Below are 21,450 nucleotides of genomic sequence, written 5' to 3' on the forward strand. Positions count from 1 at the left end.
CACCCCTCATTATGAGGTTCATTTGACCTCTCTCAACGCATTTGAGCATGTGAAACCCAGTTAGAAACTCAAGTTTTTTCCACATTTTTTATGGGTCCGATTCACATCTGAGGATGGGACTGACCTTGACCCTCAGGGGAGACTGTCCAGAAGACCCAAGGGGCTGGTTGTGAAGGGAGGGTGCCCATTCTCACTCACTGAGCTCTGGCTAAACCAGTGTAATTTACCACTCTGTTGTTGTTGTTAGGTGCTCTCAAGTGTATTTTGACCCATAGCGACCCCGTGTGACAGGGTAGAACGGCCCCATAGGGTTTTCAATGGCTGCTTTTTTGTAAATACACTGTCAGGCCTTTCTTTCTTTCTAGGCACGTGTGGAAGGACTCAAACCTTCAACTTTTGCTCAGCAGCATTAACTGACTGCACCACTCAGTGACTCTGTGTAGGCTATGACATTGAATTTTTTTTTTTTTTTTTTCATTTATGGGGTCAGGGACTTGGCAGGGGAAGAGGACGGGGATGGTAACTGGACCGAGTTTTTTTTTCTCCCACCTCTCCTTTGTGGTCCACGCAGTGACCAGGCCAGCAGACCCCTCATGAAGTCAGGCTTAGTGCGGGCACAGGGGCCCCCGCCCTGCCCGCCCAAGGCACCGTGGGTGGAGGCGGCCTTAGAGGGGTGCACACTCCTCTCTCCGTGCCCTGGGGCCCCCGGCCACCCCCGCGACCCCTGCCGGCCCACGGAACCCGAAGCGTACCTGCCGGCGGCGGCGGCACAGAGCGCTCCCGCCCCGCGTCCTGGAGCCCCCGCGCGCCTCAAGCCCCAGCCCCGCACCCCGCGCTCTGGCCACGCGCGGCGCATGCGCATCCGCGTCCCGCCGCTGTTTGGCAGTTTCCATGGCTACGAAGCTGCGGGGCCAGGGGTCCCGGAGCGAGAAAATGAAGCTGAAGAGCCTTCTGCTTCGGTATTACCCCCCAGGTATGCAGTCCCCTCAGCCCCCACATCGGGCCCTGGACTGCGCCCGCGGAGCGTCTGGGCGGCGGAGGTGCGGGGCCCCCCGGGGAGCGACGGGGACCCCCGGGGAGCGACGGGGACCCCGAGTGGGGAGACAGATGTGGGACTTGGGCGCCTTGCTTCTTTGGTGCTGGACTCTGAGACTCGAAACTTTTAAAATGGTTCTTTCAGGAGGCTTTAAGCTTTTAAATTGCTGAATGGTAATGCTTTCTGGTTGCTTAGGAATGGGGAGTGGGAAGGGAGTGGTGGTGGTTGGTGATGTCCAGGAGATTAGTTTCTGGAAGGGACGACGGCACCAAGGAAGCCATTGCTTTTTATTTAAAACAACAGCAAGACCAAGTCAAGGTGTGTCGATGAAGTAAGAAAAGAAAAATACATACACAACAAAGCCTATAACATTAGTGTCTGTGTTGCAGACCATACTGTACAGTTTTTAAAACCCCATGGCACGAAGCACAAAATATTGTATGCAGTAGACCCTCAATGGATGTGTCGGTGGATTGTGCTCCGTGCCATAGGCCTTTAAAAAAGTTCCGTCGTCCTTCATTCCAGTAGGTTAACAAATGATGACACAAACTCACAGAATAACCAAAAAAAAAAAAAAAAAAACCTATTGCCGTCGAGTCAATTCTGACTCATAGTGACCCTACAGGACAGACTAGAACTGCCCCGTAGGGTTTCTAAGGAGCTCCTGTTGGATTCGAACTGCTGACCTTTGGGTTAACAGCTGTAGCACTTACCCGCTGTGCCACCAGGGTTTCCAACTCACAGAATACTATAGTTTTAGCAGGACATCTTTGGCCTACTCCTCTATTTTATAGATGAGGATGTGGTCACCTTTCGGGAATAAATGAATTCTACTGGCCACCCAGCTGCCTAGGAGTAGAAATAGGAATAGAACTCTTGGCTCCTAATTCAGATCTCACATTAAAAATAAGAGGAATATAAAACAAAGAGTCTGCAAAACCAGCCCCCATTACGCTTAGAATACAATCCACTCTCTGCAGGGTTTGGTGCACCACTCAGTTGACTTCTAGAACTTCACTCCTGTACTCTCATTGCACCTCAGATCTCTGTTCTTTCGGGACTTAGTTGCACTTGCAGTACAATCGATTCTGACTCATGGCAATCCCATGAGTGTCAGAGAACAACTGTGTTCCGTAGAGTTTTCAGTGGCTGACTTTTTAGAAGTAGTTTGCCTGACCTTTCTTCCACAGTACCTCTGGGTAGACTCAAACCTCCAAGCTTTTGGTTAGCAGCAAGGGCATTAACTGTTTCCAACACCCAGGGAGTCCTCCCAGACTTGAGAGGCCTTTATCTCATTGTTTTCTCTCTAGCCCTACCTTCCCCTAGACCTTGGAAGGTTTAGCTCCTGTCCTTTGTTTGGTCTCAGGCCATATCACCTATCAGATGTTCCTTTACCACCTGTCTTAGTCACTTACCACTGCTATAACAGAAATAAACACATCACGAGTCGGAATTGACTCGATGGCAACGGGTTTATGGCAACGGGAGATAACAGAAATACCACAAGGGGATGGCTTTAACAAACAGAAGTTTATTCTCTCACAGTCTGGGAGGCTAGAAGTGCAAATTCAGGGTGTCAGCTCCAGGGAAGGCTTTCTCTCTCTGTGGACTCCGGGGGGAAGGCCTTTGTCGTCAATCTTCCCCTGATTTAGAAGCTTCTCAGTGCAGGAACCCTGGGTTCAAAGGACGCACTCTGCCCCTGGCACTACTTTCTTGGTATAAGGTCCCCTGTCTCTCTGGCGGATTCTCTTTTATATTCAAAAGAGATTGAGTCAAGATACAACCTAATCTTGTAGACTGCGCCCTGCCTCATTAACATAACTGCCTCTAATCCTGCCTCATTAGCATCATCGAGGTAGGCTTTACAACACATAGGAATATCACATCAGATGATAAAATAGTGGACAACCATACAATACTAGAAATCATGGCCTAGTCAAATGGACACATATTTTTGAGGGACACAATTCAATCCCTAACACCACCCATTCTAAAGTAGCTCCTGCCCCTCACTGATTTTACTCTATGCCGTTTTGTTTTATTGTTTTTATTATACTTATCACTGTTTGAAATTTTATTTGTTGTTTGCATTTGAAATGCCTGCCTCTTTCCCATAAAATGTCAAGTACTCAGAGGACTGTGACCGTGTCTCTCTTGTTCACTGCTGTATCCTCAGCTCCTAGAAGAGATCCTGGGACATAGGAGGCTTTCAGTGTTTGTGGGGTGAATGCATGAATAATCCACCTGGTGCTCCTTGGAAGCTCTGTGGGGCAGTTCTACTCTGTCCTATAGGGTCACTATGAGTCGGAATCGACTTGACGGCAGTGGGTTTGGTTTTTGATTTTTTTTATGATTAAGGAGGTCAATTCAGGTGAAGAAATTATTGAGAATATACACCTCAAAGGGTGCTGCTTCTGCCTCCCCCAAGAGTGGGCTTGGACGGCAACTTTCTCCAATGTGAAGTTCATGTGTATAGGGAGACACTCATTTTCTCCCTAAGAGAATTCCAATTCAAGACTCTATATATGAGAAGCAGCATATGGTAAATTTAAAATGACTATTGATAGCCTGCTCTCCACAATTTTATTTATGCTGTACTTGAACTTAGAACAGTGCTGGTTCCTATGAATATTCAGGTGGATAAATGAATGTCTTGCCTTCATCCCTTTGTTGAGGAGTGTAGGTTAAGAACATGGGCTCTGGGGACAGAATAACTGACTCGCACCATATGAACGTTTTGCAACGTGGGCAACTTATTTTGACCTGTCAAACTGCCAGTCAGATAGTCATAATAGTATCACCCACCTCAGAGATCTAAGGAGCACTGGTGGTGCCATGGTTAAGTGCTCAGCTGCTAACCGAAAGGTGGGCAGAAAAGACCCGTGGGAGAAAAGACCTGGTGATCTGCTCCTGTAAAGATTACAGCCTAGGAAACTGTGCGGGGCAGATCTACTCTGTCGTATAGGATTGCTATGAGTCGGAATTGATGGCACACAACTACAACAGCAACAGCAGACATCTGTTGACCCCTTCCAGCTGCCATCTCATTTGTCTCATTCCCTTCAAACCTGGTTGAAAGAGCATTGTCCTTTCAATTTCTCTCCTCCCTTCTGTCTTGAACCCTCCTCACTAGTCCACGGAAACTGCCCTTTTCAAGATCCCAGTGACCTCCACACCCCTAAATCTGCTGGCCATATCACAGCCCTGGTTTTTCCTGATTGACAGCAGCCTTCCACCCGTTTCATCACTGTTTTCCTTTGGCTTCCAGGACACGCACTCTGTTTTTACCCCTGGTCACACCATCTCATTCTGTCTTGTTGGTTCCTCCTCTTTCTGATATCTTAATGTTGGAGTGCCCCAGGGCCTTGTCCTTAGATTTTTCACTTTTCTATTTGTATTCATTTGCTAGACCATTACTCCATCCTCAAGGCTTTAAATACCATCCACGGAAGTGAAGATGTATGTTTCTAGCTCAGACCTCCCCTGGGAACTCTAGACCTGAGGACCTAACTACCTGCATGCCATCTCCCTTTGGATGTCCAAGCACATCTCACGTAGGGTCCCCTAGTCTCCCCCTTCTCAGGTAAAGGCAGCTCCGATTTCCATTTGCTCGTGCCAAAACCTTAGACTTAAACCATGTCTCCTTCCTCTCTTATTTTCACATTCTGTATCTGGTCTAATAACAATTCCTGTCAGTTCTACCTTCAAAATATATACAGAATTCAATAGCTTCTCCTCACCCCAACTGCTATTAGTCTCTCTCTTCTGCCCAGATTATTGCTAGAGCTTTCCTCCTTGCCCCATGTCATTCTATTTTCAAAAGAGCAGTGGGGGTAATTCTGTTAGAAGGTAAATCTGACTGTGTCACCTCTCTGCTTGAGTACTCCAATGGCTTTCTGTTTCACTTAAAGTAAAAGGGCCGGAATCTCCAAGACACTATAGGGTCTCTCTGAGTTTGCCACTTTCTACTTTCCCTTTTCTGCCTTCCCATACTATTCCTTGGACAGGCCAGGTGTAGCCCCACATGGGTCTTTGTAGCTGCTGTTCTCTCTGCCTGGGATTATCTTTCCCTGGACGTCTGCATGGCTAGCTCCTTCACATATTTTAGATTTTTTCTGTTAAGTTACTGAAGTGAAGCCTTAACTGGCAACTCTTCTGAGAATTTCCACTTCATTCCCAAGATATTTAATACCCCCTTCCCTGCTTTGTCTTTTCTTCTAGTGCCATCTCAATCCAACATACGCTGTTTTTCTTATTTATCTTGCTTACTGTCCCCCACTAGAATAAACACTTCATGAGAGTAGAGACTTCTGTCGATTTTGCTTACTACGGTATCTCTAGCACCAAAATCTCTAGTGCCTGGTATATAAATAGGAGTTTATTAAAATGATGTGTTTTAAGTAGAATGCCTGGAACTGTTCCGAAAATGTGAACGAATCGGATAGATGTCCTCTGGTTTCCCTTCAGCTCTAGGACTCTAAGAATCTAGTATTCCAGTGCTGTTATCATAAGTTGCCATCCAGTTGATTCTAACTTGCAGAGACCCCATGTCTACAGAGCAGAACTGCTTCATAGGGTTTTCAGGGCTGTGACTTTTTGGAAGCAGATCACTAGACCTGTCTTCGGAGGTGCCTCTGGGTGGGTTTGAACCCCCAACCTTTAGAATAGCAGTTGAACGCTTAACCCTTTGTGCCACCCAGGGAGTCCTAGGATTCCAACTGTTACTGTTGTTAGGTGCTGTCAAGTTGGTTCCAACTCATAGAGACTCTATGTACAACAGAACAAAACACTGTCCGGTCCTGTGCCATCTTTACAATCATTGCTGTGTTTGAGCCCGTTGTTGCAGCCACTGTGTCTTCTTCTCCAGGGACTACTCCCTCTTGATTACATGTCCAAAGTACTTAAGATCAGGTCTTGTCATCCTCCCTTCTAAGGAGCATTCTGGCTGTACTTCTTCCAAGAAAGATTTGTTCATTCTTCTGGCAATCCATGATGTATATTCAATATTCTTCACCAATACCATAATTCAAATACATCAATTCTTCTTCTATCTTCCTTATTCATTGTCTAGCTTTCCCGTGCATATGAGGCGATTGAAAACACCGTGGCTTATGTCAGGTGCACCTTAGCCCTCAGAGTGACATTTCTGCTTTTTAACACCTTGAACAGGTCTTTTGCAGCTTTCCAAACACCAGTAATTATCAATGCATCTTGATTGTGTGTTTGATCAGTTTCAGACGGCCGAAGTTGGTAAAAATCTTCAATTTCTTCATCTTTGAATTAGTGGTTGGTGTGTAAATTTGAATAGTAGTCATATTAGCTGGTCTTCTTTGTAGGCGTATGGATATTATCCTGTCATTGACAGTGTTGTACTTCAGGATAGATCTCGAAATGTTCTTTTTGACAATGAATGCGACACCATTCCTCTTCATCTTGCCGCTCCCAGTATAGTAGACCATGGGTTTGTCCAATTCAGAATGGCCAATACCAGTCCATTTCAGCTCACGAATGGCTAAGATAGCGATCTTCAAGTGTTTCATTTCATCTTTGACAACTTCAAATTTTCCTAGATTCATACTTCGTACATTCTGTGTTCCAATTACTAGTGGATGTTTGTAGTTGTTTGTTCCCTTCTTGAGTTGTGCCACATCAGCAGATGAAGGTCCTGAAAGCTTGACTCCATCCATGTCATTAAGGTTGACTCTACTTTGAGGAGGCAGCTCTTCCCCAGTCATATTTTGAAATCCTTCCAACCTGAGGAGCTCATCTTCCGGCACTATATCAGACAGTATTCCACTGCTATTCATAAGGTTTTCACTGGTCAGTTTTTTTAGAAGTAGATTGCCAGGTCATTCTTCCTGTTCTGTCTAAAGCTTTGCTGAAACCTGCCCACCATGGGTCACTCTGCTGGTATTTGAAATAGTGGTGGCATAGCTTCCAGAGTTACAGCAACATGTGCAAGCCACCGAAGTATGACAAACTGACAGAGAAGTGGTGGAGGGTTTTAATAGCAATCTTAAATTCAAGTAGTTAGGCTTTAGACTTATGTTGTTGTTTTGTTAAGTGCCATTGAGTTGGTTCCAACTCATAGCGACTCTATGTATAGCAAAATGAAACATTACTTGGTGATCACACTAGTATGTATTGTTGCAGCCACTCTGTCAGTCCATCTCATCGATGGTCTTCTTTTTCGCTGACCCTCTACTTTACCAAGCATGATGTTCTTCCACAGGAATTGGTCCCTCCTGATAACGTGTCTAAGGTAAGCAAGACAAAGGCTTGGCATCCTCTCATTTAAGGAGTATTCTGGCTGTACTTCTTCCAAGACAAATTTGTTTGTTGCTCTGGCAGTCCATTGTATATTCAATATTCTTCACCAACACCATAATTCAAATATGCCAATTCTTCTTTCGTCTTCCTTTTTCATACTTCTGAATCTTGCTTTCATAAATGATTAAGAGGTCATATTATTTAACATGTTCAAAATGTAATTCCTGAATTCCAATCTTTGGTGTGCCATATTATATGCAACTTACCCAGGTACTACTGAATAGCAGGTGGCTGTTTGCAATAGCATTATCAATTACGAAAAAAAAAAAAAAAAAAGCCCTCACCACTGAATTGTTCCCAGGTTACCTTTATCCCTTCAGCATGGAAAGCAATTTGCTTCTACCCCTAATTCTATGGTTTCAGTCCTCCCACTCTGCTCTGAAAGTTGGCTCCCATGCTAACATACAAAGTCAGGAGCATTCTCTTGTGGGCATCTATTGGATTATCTCTCCCCCTACCTAAATTCCTGACGACTAAGTGTACATAGCAGTAATATCCCTAACCAAACATGGGGCATTCCCTTTTTATCTTGGTCACATTCATTAATTCACATACTGTTCGCTTAGTGTATTTCATATACTCTTCACTTGTGTAATGCACTTTAATTAATATTTATTTTAGTTCCTTCTCATGGCCAAAGAATAAGGGGACTTTGCACAATAAATGAAAGCCAAGACTGAGTCAGTTGAAAAGCACATAGGCAACACCCACTCTTAACTTTGTGAAGATACTGCACTTCATTGTCTAGATCCATTTGTACAGCAACCCAACTAACTTAATAGTCAGCATAAAGACTTTTAACGTTTTTCATTTTCTTAGAAACAAGATAGTAGTGAGTTAAGAAAACAGACTTCCGTTAATTTGTTTGCTACATTTACTTAGGATAATATCAAATTATGCTGTGTGGCTTGTCAAATGCTAATTTTTTTCCATCTTTCTCTGACTATTATTATAATAATGATTCCTGCATTTCAGCTGACTCAGTTATAACAGTCTTGGCTTTTATTTATCATGTGCAGTCCCCGTGTTCTTTGGCCATGAGAAGGAACTAAAATAAATATTAGTTAAACTGGTTAATATTCTGAGCTCTTCAAGCACTTCCGTTGATGAAATATGATCTGAGTAAAGAATACTAACATCTTTTAAAGCATAGCCTTTTAATACATTGAGAATTTTGGGGGTAGAGGCTTCTTACCTAAGTGTTTTGCAAATTATACTTATTGCATAAAAGTTCGTGACCAAGGAAAGAGCAAGAAAATAAAGATGCAACTGGAAGCAGTCATTGTAGGAAAACATGTATTTCTGGCAGCATCTTTGTCTCTTTTCTGTTTGTATTATTCACAATGCAAGTCACAGCCTTTTGCCCATATTGGTGCTCTGTTGTCATGGGATGGATGGGCATACTGTACTGGTGTTCTGTCACCATTCAGCGGTCAAATGTATATGTTCCAAATTCTGTACTTCATTTTCTAGATCCATTTGTACAGCAATCCAACTGACTTTAACAGTCAATTTAAAGACTTCTAATATTTTTCATTTTATTAGTAACTAGATAGTGAGTAAAGAAAGATTATTATTAATTTGCTGCATTTCCTTAGGATAATATAGATTATTCTGTGTGGGCTCTCAAATGCTAGTTTTTTAATCTTTCTCTATTGTTATATTACTCTAAATTATTATTATATTACTGATTGTTACTATTTTACTGATTATTATTATATTACTCTGATCACTATTACATTACTTATTCATTGTTTGGGGTCTGTTAAGCATTCAGCTACTAACCGAAAGGTTGGCAGTTGGAACCCACCCAGAGGTGCCTCAGAAGAAAGGCCTGGCAGTCTACTTCTGAAAGGTCACAGCCTTTAAAACCCTGTAGAGCAGAGTTCTACTCTCCAACATACGTGGTCACTGCGAGTCAGAGTTAACTTGATGGCAACTGGCTTTTTTTTTGTTGTGGTTCATTGTATCATTTATCTACTCAAAAGTTTAATGAGTGCCTACTTATCTCACTATTAAATAGTGTTGTTAGGTGCTGTCAGATCAGTTCCGACTCGTAGCAATTCTCTGTACAACAGAATGAAACACTGCCCCGTTCAGTGCCATCCACACAATCGTTGCTATGTTTGAGCTCATTGTTGCCGTCGTTGCGTCAGCCTGTCTCATTGAGGGTCTTTTTTCACTGACCCTTTACTTTACCAAGCATGATGTCCGTCTCCAGGGACTGATTTCTCCTGATAATATGTCCAAAATATGTGAGGTGAAGTCTTGCTATCCTTGCTTCTAGGGAACATTCTGTCTGTACTTCTTCCAAGACAGATTTGTTCGTTCTTCTGGCAGCCTACAGTATATTCAGTAGTCTTCGTCAACACCATAATTCAAAGGCATCAGTTATTCTTCAATCTTCCTTATTCATTGTTCAGTTTTCAAATGCATATGAGGTGACTGAAAATACCATGTCTTGGTTCAAGTACACCTTAGTCCTCAAAGTGACATTTTTGCTTTTTAACACTTTAAAGAGACCATTTTGCAGCAGGTTTGCCCAATGCTATGTGTCGTTTGATTTTTTGACTATTACTTCCATGGGCATTGATTTTGGATCCAAGTGAAATGAAATCCTTGACAACTTCAATCTTTTCTCCATTTCTCATGACGTTGCTTACCGGTCCAGTTATGAGGATTTTGGTTTTCTTTGTGTTGAGGTGTAATCCATACTGAAGGCTGTAGTCTTTGATCTTCATCAGTAAGTACTTCAAGCCCTCTTCATTTTTAGCAAGCAAGGTTGTGTCATCTGCATGTTGCAGATTGTCAATGTCTTCCTCCAATCCTGATGCTGCATCCTTCTTTATATGGTCCAGCTTCTTGGATTATGTGTTCAGTATACAGATTGAATAAGTATAGTGAAAGGATACAACCCTTTCCTGACTTTAAGCCATGCAGTGTCGCCTTCTTCTTTTCCAGTGACTGCCTCGATCTATGTACAGGTTCCTCATGAGCACAATTAAGTGCTCTAGAATTCCCATGCTTCACAATATTACCTATAATTTGTTATGAGCCACACAGCTGAATGCCTTTGCATAGTCAATAAAACACAGGTAAACATCTCTCTGGTATTCTGTACTTTCACCTAAGATCCATCTGACATCAGCAATGATATCCCTCATTCCATGTCCTCTTCTGAATCCAGCTTGAATTTCTGGAAGTTCTCTATTGATGCACTGCTGCCATCATTTTTTAATTATGTTCAGCAAATTTTACTTGGCATGTGATATTAATGGTATTTTTGGATAATTTCCACATTCTGTTGGATCACCTTTCTTTGAAATGGGTACAGATATGAATCTCTTCCAGTCATTTGGCCAGGTAGCTGTCTTCCAAATCTCCTGGCATAGACAAGTGAGTGCTTCCAACACTGCATCAGTTTGTTGAAGCATCTCAGTTGATATTCTGTCAGATCCTGGAGCCTTGTTTTTCAACAATGCCTCCAGAGTAGCTTGGACTCCTTCCTCAGATACCATCAGTTGTTGATCATATGCTACCTTCTGAAACGGTGGAATGTCTATCAGTTCTTTTTGGCTAGGTGAGTATGTGTATTTTTTCCATCTTTTGATGCTTCCTATGTCATTCAATATTTTAACCATACCCTTCAATATTAGAACTAAAGGCTTGAAGCTTTTCTTCAGTTCTTTCACTTGAGAAATGCTGAGCATGTTCTTCCCTTGTGGTTTTCTAACTCCAGGTCTTTGTACTATGATTATAGTACTTTGTCTTCTCGAGCCGCCCTTTGAAATCTGCTGTTCAGCTCTTTGACTTCATCATTTCTTTCATTTCTTGTATTTTCTTTAGCTACTTGATGTTCAAGAAACTTAGTCTTCTGACATCCATTTTGGTCTTTACTTTCTTTCCTGTCTTTTTAACGAACTTTTGCCTTCTTATATATGATGTTCTTCATGCTATTCCATAGCTTGTCTTTAGTGTTCAGTGCATCAAATCTATTCTTGAGATGGTCTCTAAATTCAAGTGGGATATACCCAAGATCATATCTTGGCTCTTGTGTACTTGTTTTAATTTTCTTTAGCTGCAACTTGAACTTGCATATGAATAATTGATGGTCTGTTTCAAAGTCAGCCCCTGGCTTTGTTGTGACTGATGATATTGAGTTTCTCCATCATCACTTTCCACAGATGTAGTTGATTTTATTTCCTGTGTATTCCGTCAGGTGAGGTCCACGTGTATAAAACCCATTGCCGTTGAGCTGATTTCGACTCATAGCAACGCTATAGGACAGACTAGAAATGCCCCATAGGATTTCCAAGGAGCAGCTGGTGGATTCAAACTGTTGACCTTTTGGTTAGCAGCCAAACTCTTAAACACTTTACCACCAGGGCTCCATGTATAGCCACTGTTTATGTTGTTGAGAAAAGGTATTTTAATGAATAAGTCATTGGTCTTATAAAATTCTGTCATGCTATCTCCAATGTTGTTTCTATCATAGAGGCCACGGATAATGCACAAAATTAATTAAAAAAAATATGTAATTGTGTAAGAGTAAAAGAAACATTGCGTTGATATAGACTTTGTATCTTTCATAGTTCTGTATCTTACTTGAGTTTTCAAATAACCTTGTGGGGATCTTCACCTTCAAGAGTTTATATCCTAATAGCAGTGATCTTTATGATATTTTTCCTTTTCCCCCTTTTCTTATTTTCTGTTACTTTTCTCATTATAAAAGTAATATTTACTTATAACCAAACTTTTGAAAAATACATTGATATAAAGAATAAAATAAGAATCACTGGTGATTCTGTTAGTTTCTGTTCTTTTCCTCATTTTGCACCCATATACATTAAAATAAAATGGCCTGTCACACTGTTTAATACCTTAGAAACTGCCATTTCTTACTCATGTCAACTTTCATCGTAATTAAAAGTTGAAATTTTGATTATAAAAGCAATACATGCTTGTTATAGGAATATGTAATATTTAATGCATAAAAATTTCACCTATCCTGACTCCTCTTTCCCCTGCAAATAGTTGTCCGTGACAAAGCCACTTTTTTATCCATATATATCAACATACAATGTAATACAATTTTTTAATTGTGTTTTTGGTGAAAGTTTACACAGGAAATTAGGTTCTCATTTAACGATTTCTCTATGTCTTGTTTAGTGACATTTGTACATTTTTCACGATACAGCAGCATTCTCATTATCTCCTTTCTGGTTGTTCTGTTTCCATTAATCTAGCCTCCCTGCCTCCCCTTGCCGTCTTACCTTTGGTCTAGGGTAAATGTTTAACATTTGGTTTCATTTAAATGATTATGTTGAAGAGCATAGTACTCACGGGTGATATCATTTTAAGGGCCTGTCTTAGGCTCGCACAATTGTAGAAGCTCAAAGTCCCAAGTCTGTGGAACAGGCTGGAGGCTTCTCCTGATTCATATAGCTGCAGGGGCTGTTGAACCCAAGATCGGTAGGTAAGATGCTAGCTCAGGTTCTAAAAACCGGAAGTCAGGTGAACCGGAGCCAGCTGTAGGGTTGAGAGTAAGCAAAAGACTACGAGCCTTGCCAGAAAGTCCATTTATATTGGATGCAGGCCATGCCCCCAAGGAAACTCCCTTTCAGCAGACCGGCTACTCACAGCAGATCCCATCATGAAGGTGATCAGATTATATGAGATCTATCATGGAGGTGATTACATCATTATATGACTGCCAAACTACATCATAACTGCCAAACCGCTTAGAAGCATGGCCTAGTCAAGTTGACATACAACCTTAATGATCATAGGGCTGATCTGTCATTTGGCTGAAAGGTGACCTCTGGGAGTGGTTTGAGTTCCAAGCTTAAAGGGTATCTCAGGCTGATAGTCTTAGGGGTTCATCTAGTCCCTATGGGTCCAGTAAGTCTGGCTTTTTTTTTTTTTTAAGGAATTCGAGTTTAATAAGATTATTTTTTGCTTACCTTTTTTAACTGAAAAAAAAAAAAAACCCTTCTAGAGCACCTTTCCGTATCTAACATGTGTGACTTATCCTTTTGATTGACTTTTGATTAGGAACTACCATAATTCATTGTATCAATTCATTATTGACAGACATTTAGATTTTTCTAAATTTCATTATTATGACCAATGCAGGAACGAATGACCTTGAATATTACATCTTTGTGCAATATTTTTTAGTACAAATTCTTAGAATTGAAATTGCTGAACCATTTAACACTTATTCATTCAAGAAACAAAGGATATCACACCAAAAATAGACACTTAAAATTTCGTTAGACAGTGTTCCGTGGCCCCCTTGTGAAAGGGACCACCTAGCATGTCCACCAACAGTATACAAGAATGCCTGTGTCTTCAACCTTGTAATGTTGAGTATTATCAGTCTTTGGAATCTTTGCAAATCTGATGGGTTGAAAAACAGACCTGTTTATATTATTTTGCGTTTCTTCATATTAATGAAGTTGCAAACCTTTTATTTTGATGTGTTTATTGACCATTGTCGTACTTTGTCTGTAGATTTACTCTTCATGCCTTTTTTAAAAAATATTTTCAAAGTTTTTTGTATTAAGTTCTTTAAGACACACGCACATACACACAAAGCTTTGTGTTTTTTTCCTGATTATTATTTGTCATTATCTTTGTGGTAACTTTTATCGTGCCCAAGTTTAAAATTTATATCACGTAAATCGGTTAATTTTTTCTTTTGTAGTTTTTGTGCTTTACATCGTGCTTAAAAGCCAGTTACAGACACTAAGATATAAATATATTCTACTGTTTTGAATATTTTATGTTTTGTTTTGAATATTAAAATCCGTAATCAACCTGCAATATATTTCTGTACGGAGTGTGTGCTAGAAACCTAATTTTATTAATTTTTCCAAAATCCAACTGATTGTTCCATCATTATTTATTGAATGATCCATTCTTTCCCCATTAATATGAAATGTTGGCTTCACCTTATTTTTAAATTTCTATATATAGATGATTCTATTATATTTTTTGTCAGAACCACTTTTTATTGTTCTATAGTTCTTTTTGATATCTGGTAGATTAAAATTGTAAGTTAAAAAAATCATATTCTTACAATATTAACTCCAGAGGTTAATTTGATACACTTACAACATAGCTTTTTCTCATCCAGAAGTGTATCTCACCATTTATCTAAACCTTTTAGTATATCCTATAGTGGCACAGTAGTTAAGAGCTTGGCTGCTAACCAAAAGGTCGGCAGTTTGAATTCACCAGCTGCTTCTTGGAAACCCTATGGGGCAGTTCTACTCTGTCCTGTAGGGTCACTAAGAGTTGGAATCGATTCAACATCAACTTTTTTTTTTGTAGTACAACTAGGTCTTGCATCTTTCTTGTTGATTTTATTTTTAGGTATTCAGTGATTTCTTTTGAAGTTGTAAAGGAAACTCACCATATTGTCATTCTTTAAATCTTGAGGTCTCTAGCCAGTCTACCTTCTTCTATCCAGCTTTCAGAGTCCTTTTATTGTTGTCTGTTGGACAATTTAGTTGTATTTAGAGGGGAGGACCAAGGAATAGTGAGTCTACAACATCTTGTTTCAAAACCAAACATCACTATATACTTTTTACAGTGAAAAATCTTCAAATTGAAGAATATAAATGAAAAAATATCACAGTAGATTAGCTTTCAGCATGGGCTGTCATCATATGTATTTTATAGCATGTTTATTCATTTCTATAGGAATTATGTTGGAATATGAAAAAAATGGAGAATTGAAGACCAGATCCATAGACTTGCTTGATCTCAGTCCTAGGTAAGTGAGCTATATAATGTAAAGGCAACATGTATTTCAACTCCAAAATTTTTTATTGAAAAACCCTGACATGAATGGTGTATGGATGAGCTGAATAAACTTAATAGAAAATCTATTGCTAAAGAAAATCCCTTTGTATTATTTCTTGTTTCACTTTCAATGTGTTCTACTTGAGTGTCTTGCTGAATAAGGAGGGAAAAGGTATGATCAGTTTGCCCTTTTTTTCTTTATTAAACAACCTATACTGACTATAGAAGAAGGCATGGTAGCACAGTGGTTAAATCACTCAGCTGCTGACTGAAAGGTTGGTGATTCAAACCCACCAGCTGCCCGTGGGAGAAAGATGTGATAGTCTGCTTTCGTAAAGATTTACAGCCATAGAAACCCCATGGGGTCACTATGAGTCACAATTGACTAAAAGGCAGTGGGTTTTGGGGGTACTGGCTATAGAGTGGAAATGCCATAGTGGTTAAGAGATATTGCTGCTAACTGAAAGGTTGGCAGTTTGAATCTACCAGGCACTCCTTGGAAACCCTATGGGGCAGTTCTGCTCTGTCCTATGGGGTTGCTCTGAGTTGAAATCAACTTGATGGCAATAGGTTTGGTTTTCCCTTTGGTCAGGAAATGTTATGTCGAACTCCACTTCAAAAGACGGAGACAGATTAGTGATCAGACCTATAGGAGTCTAAGTCCAGATATTTTCAATAGGTGAAAATAAAAACTGAACAAAAATACCACTGTATGTGCTTCAGAGGCATGGCCCAGGGAAACAACCAATTTTGCAGTGTGATTGTCCTTTTAATTAATATACATGTATTTAAATCAAAGAATGAACAGTGGCACATAAAATGTCATTGAATTTTGTCTACAACAATCCTGTTTAATCTATTTTTGGGGGGGAAGACAAGGTGTAATATCAACTCAAGCTTTGTGATTTTTGTAGATAGGCCATAATACTGATTCTTGTGACTATGCCAGCACGCAGAATGTTTTGTTAGACATTCATTTATTCCATCAGCAAATATATATTTGGCACCTACTAGACCTGGGTACTGGGTTAGATACAAAGCTGTAGGTTAGATTCTGTAAGAGATTACCGAGATACTAAGCATAAGACCTACCCTCAAGGGGCTTATTGTCAAGTTGGAGAAACAGCACGTACAACATGGAACCTCGTGAAGCGGGACAGATCAAGTTCTGCGGGAGAGAATAACTTCCAGCTGGAGAGCCGGGAGAAGCACAGGTGTTAAATTTAAAAAGTCCAGGTCTTATTTCTAGTTGTGCCCGAGAATCTGGACATGTTCTGCTCCTAAAAACGCTTTCATTGTAGATGACATACTGGAGTTACTGGACTGGAAAATAGCAGTTAATTAGAATACTACAGGATTGGGATGTACTGAGTAAGTACCTGGTTCATTTAGATCTTGTTGGAATATTGGTTTTGATTCATACTTGTTGTTAGAAACCTTTCCAAGAGGCCTCGTTATCCTTTTCAGTCTTATGAAAATTTAACTGTTTGGACAACTGAGTCCCTTGGAGTTTATCAAAGTCATAATTATAAACCTTCTCTCTGATTCATTTCAGTTCAGATCATTCACTCTTACCTTTGAATTGTAAATAGGTTGTATCTTGAGGCCTGGAACCACATCCTTCATGCTCCCAGGGCTGAGCCTATAGTAAACCTGTTGCCATCGAGTCGATTCCAACTCATAGCGACCCTACAGGACAAGGTAGAACTGCCCCATAGGGTTTCCAAGGGGCGACTGGTAGATTTGAACTGCTGACTTTTTCGTTAGCAGCTGAGCTCTGAACCACTGCCCCACCACGGCTCCAAGCCTATAGTAGGAATCCAATAAGTGTTAACCGAATGAGTAGTCTCATTCATCCATCCTCGTGTTCCTCAGAGAACCTAACTCAGTGCTTTGCCCAGAACTGGAGCTCAGCCTTTTATGATGAGGAGATGAGGTTTTTCATAGGTAGGGTTCTCTGGGAAGCAGATTCTGAGATGGAGTTAGGTGGGCAAAAGGCCTATTGGGCAATGGCACCCCTGAAAGACTGGGGATGAAGCAGGATCAGGCAGGCGGAACAATCAGATCGCCAACAGAAAGACATGACAGTCGCCTGGCCCAGAGGGGAACTCTGGAGCAAAGCTTGACAGAGAAGCCCCATGTGGGGCAGGAATGGCCAGGCCTGGCACCAGCCCTGTGCTCAGTCCTTGGCCGAGGGCCACCAGAGAAGAGTAAATCCTCGGCTCAAATGCTGAAGGCAGTGCGGGAGGAGCCACAGCTGGAGGCTGTCAGCCAACTAAACTCCTCACAGCTGGGTCGTGAGTCCCGTCTAGACCAGGGGGAGTATATCTCGGGGACATGTTTGTGACGTATTTTACAAAATGGCTGTTTTTTTATGGTATATGTACATTGATTCTTTTTTTTTTTTTCAACTAATGTTATTCTGGAGTAGAAAAATTTACCAGAATTTTTATGGATTCTTTGAATACCATGGGAAACACTTGAGTCTGTAAATTGTTTTCAAACCAGTTTTCTTTCAGGAACTTATAGCCCGTAAGAAATATTACTAACTGTAATTCATTGGATGTTTATTTTTGTTTGGGCACTGGATTAATCTCTTTATCTAAAAACCTAATCTTTTTGAACTTGGTTTCATCATTTCTAAAATATTTATGATGAAAGCATTAGAGAGTTGCTATAAAGATTAAATGAGAGAACATGTATAAAGTGAAAAGTATAGTACGGCACTTTTTTTTATTGTTGTAAAATACGTATATAGCATAGCATTTGCCAGCTTAAGGTTTCTCATGTGTACACTTTAGTGACATCAATTACATTCGTCATGTTGTACAAGCGTCACCAATATCTGCTGCCAAATTTCCTTCACCATAAACAGTGTTGAAAAGCAAAGATGTCACCTTGAGGACTAAGGTGTGCCTGACCCAAGCCATGGTGTTTTCAGTCCACCTCATGTGCACGTGAAAGCTGGACGATGAGTAAGGAAAACAGAATAAGAATTGGTGCCTTTGAAATATGGCGTTGGTGAAGAATATTGACTATCCCATGGACTACCAAAAGAAAGAACAAATCTGCCTCGGGAGAAGTACAGCCAGAATGCTCCTTGGAAGCGAGGATGGCGAGACTGTGTCTCACATACTTTGGACATGCTGTCAGGAGGGATCAGTCCCTGGAGAAGGACATCATGCTTGGTAAAGTAGAGGGTCAGCGAAAAAGAGGAAGACCCTTAATGAGATGGATTGACACAGTGGCTGCAACAGTGGGCTCAAGCACAGCAAAGATTGTGAGGATGGCGCCGGACCGGGCAGTGTTTCATTCTGTTGTGCATAGGGTCACTATGAGTCGGAAGCGACTTCAGGGCACCTAACAACAACAACAACATAAACAGAAAGACAATGCTTCCCAAACAAAGGCTCCATGTTACTCCCTCCCTCCCACCCCGGGTATCACCAGCACATGTAATGCATTTTATCTTAGAAGAAAAAAAAGAAGCCAGAAAAAGACAAGAAAGAAAAAGAGCCCATGTTGAGAACCAGCACACATTCTGCCTTCCTAGGAGAACAAATCAGAATCTCTGCACACCTTCCAAGGGAGAGGTCTCAGGTATTGAAAAAAGCATCTACATAATACGAGAGGCTTTCTTTCATTCATGTGTCAATGTCCTTTAATGGTTTATGTAATAGATTTGTTTTTCTAGAAATTTCTTGAGAAAGATGATGGAATCCCCAACATCTTATAAATATCATGTTTCATAAGCCAATACAGTTTTTCATGTAATGAATGTATGTGCAATTTTTGAAATAGAAGAAAAGTGACTTACTATTATTCCTGTCTTTTTGGTAAATTTCAGTACTGATGTCAGGGCCTTAGTAGATGAGATCCAGAAAGCGGAACCTCTTATCACCACTTCACGAACAGAACAAGTGAAACTTTTAATACAGAGGTTACAAGATAAACTTGGCCAGCACAAGGACCACAAATTCTATCTTTTTAAGGTAATGTATGTTTTAAAATACTAAGTAGAAAAATTTCTGTGAAACAACTGGTTTTGTATTAATCTGAAGTAAAATACGAACCATGTTTTCTCTTTCCCTAAAAACATTTTTTCCAAGAAAATACCTGTCAGTGCTTTATTTCAGTGCCTTATCTATGTTTACTAAGTGTAACTCTCCATAAATGTTTGTTGAATGAATATATGAAATTCAAAACATTTATTTCTTGAAAGGTTGAAAAAAAGGTTTGTAGTAATTTTAGCTCCTCAGTGTAATGACGTTTTAAGGAGTACCATTAAGGTCGGTTTAAATTGTTAAGAAATTGTATCTCATGGTATGTCAACATTTCATATTTTCTACTTCCATATGATTTAAACTGTATTTCAGTACATTGTGTACTGCTATAGCTTCTATGGAAACCCTGGTGGTTAAGCGCTACGGCTGCCAACCAAAGGGTCGGCAGTTCGAATCTGCCAGGCACTCCTTGGAAACTCTGTGGGGCAGTTCTACTCTGTCCTTAAGGTTGCTATGACTCGGAATCGACTCGATGGCACTGGGTTTGGTTTTTTTTTTTTGTTTATAGCTTATATAATTTTAGTTAATTGTAAATATGCTTACTCTGTGGTTTTTTGTAGTTTAATTAAAAGAATATAACAAATGTCATTAAGAACAGCTATTTTCTTTATTCAATAATACTTAATAGTTTATCCTGATTGCTTCATATTACACTGTTATTCTTTTTCATGATTTAAATGTAATTATTATAGTAAAATATTATGATTTATGTACTCAGCATACTCTATCTGGTACAAAATATCCAGGCAATCTTTTGCAGTCATCTGTTCAAGTGTAGAGGGTGAGGTTACTCTTGTAGTATCCCTTTGTCCAGCAGGTGGCAGTGTTTATCTTCAAATATAGGCGCCATAGCTTGACCTTGTAATTTATCCTCCAAGGCTGAACAGTTTTGATAATGAAGGGGGACACTATTAGTAGTTACACCCTGGCAACAGATGTAACCAGGACTGTCCCAGCCTAGTAAATCGCTTAGTAAACAGATTATCCAGTTTATGCATATCCGTTCAATAAATATTTATTAAGCATCTGCTATGTTTTTTTATGGGCTAGACAATGTGGGGATTGAAAGATAAATAAGAGAAAATAACATGTCACCTCGATTCTCAAGGAACTTTAGGATTCAAAAAGTAATAATACATTGTAAAATCTATATTTGAAACATTTAATATATTTTCTATTTACTGTATGCATGCAAATACACAGACCCATATGCAATAGGTACAAGAAAATATCATAAATTAGTGCTATTTGGCATCTTATTTGGAGCCCTGCTGGCACAGTGATTAAGAGCTCGGCTGCTAACCAAAAGGTCTGCAGTTCGAATCCACTAGCCACTCCTTGGAAACTCTGTGGAGCAGTTCTACTTTGTCCTCTAGCGTCCCTATGAGTTGGAATCGACTCGTCGGCAGTGGGTTTTTTGGGGTTTGGGCATCTTATTTAATATCCATAAATTTATCTTAAATTGATGGAAAACACAGAGTCATGTTTTTGCAATTATCAGTAGCCATGAAATATATTATTGGTCTTAAAAATAGAAGGTATAGTGTATTTTTTTCTCATTTGTTCAGATATTGATAGTTGTCCATTTATCGCATATAGTTATCACAACATTGAATTAGTTGAAGTTTAAATTAATGGGATTGAATTTGGTTTGGGTTTAAAACCGTGTTTCCTTTCCCCAAAGGTCCTCAGAGCACACATTCTACCACTGACCAATGTTGCGCTCAACAAGTCGGGCTCATGGTAAGATTCCCTTTTTATTTCTGATTTTCAACGATCAAAGGGTAGAAAATTTCTAAGGCTTTGGTTGTCGAAGATGCCAGTTAAGTATATAATGTGCTCATATCTCTTATTTTGGTACCCTACTGAATATAGAGGAGAAATATAAGCCTTCTCTCCTCTGACCCTAAATCTGAACTTTCTGTGTTTGTGCATTGTGGTAACCTGTGGGTGGGGGGCATGTTGAGATGTCAGCAGATAGGACAGGTGCTGCATAAGGTGACTGTGGCACGGGTCAGGTGTTCCTGGTGTGTATGGGGAAGGTTGTAGTTGTTAGGTGGCGTCGTGTCGACTCCGAGTCAACCCCATGTTCGACTGAATGAAACACTGCCTGGGCCTGCGCCATCCTCACAGCCTTTGCTATGCTTGAGTCCATTGTTGCACTGGGTCAGTCCATCTCATTGAGGGTCTTCCTCTTTTTCGTTGATC

General features: G+C 40.3%; 1 protein-coding gene across 3 annotated transcripts in view; it reads left to right on the top strand.

The window, feature by feature from the left end:
* The first annotated feature begins 894 nt into the window (after positions 1-894).
* DAW1 (dynein assembly factor with WD repeats 1) overlaps positions 895-21,450 on the top strand; it is a 48,144-nt gene continuing 27,588 nt past the window's right edge. For 2 of the 3 annotated variants that reach the window (XM_049888375.1, XM_049888377.1), the window contains exons 1-4: positions 895-973; positions 15,077-15,149; positions 19,026-19,170; positions 20,927-20,985. In XM_049888375.1, coding sequence (XP_049744332.1) covers positions 934-973; positions 15,077-15,149; positions 19,026-19,170; positions 20,927-20,985 — 317 coding nt within the window. In that variant the 5' untranslated portion in view covers positions 895-933. Of the gene's footprint in view, positions 974-7,195; positions 7,299-15,076; positions 15,150-19,025; positions 19,171-20,926; positions 20,986-21,450 lie in introns of those variants that run through there. The other variant, XM_049888376.1, reaches the window with a different exon arrangement.

The sequence above is a fragment of the Elephas maximus genome, chromosome 6, assembly GCF_024166365.1.
Source record: "Elephas maximus indicus isolate mEleMax1 chromosome 6, mEleMax1 primary haplotype, whole genome shotgun sequence".
Lineage (NCBI taxonomy): Eukaryota > Metazoa > Chordata > Mammalia > Proboscidea > Elephantidae > Elephas > Elephas maximus.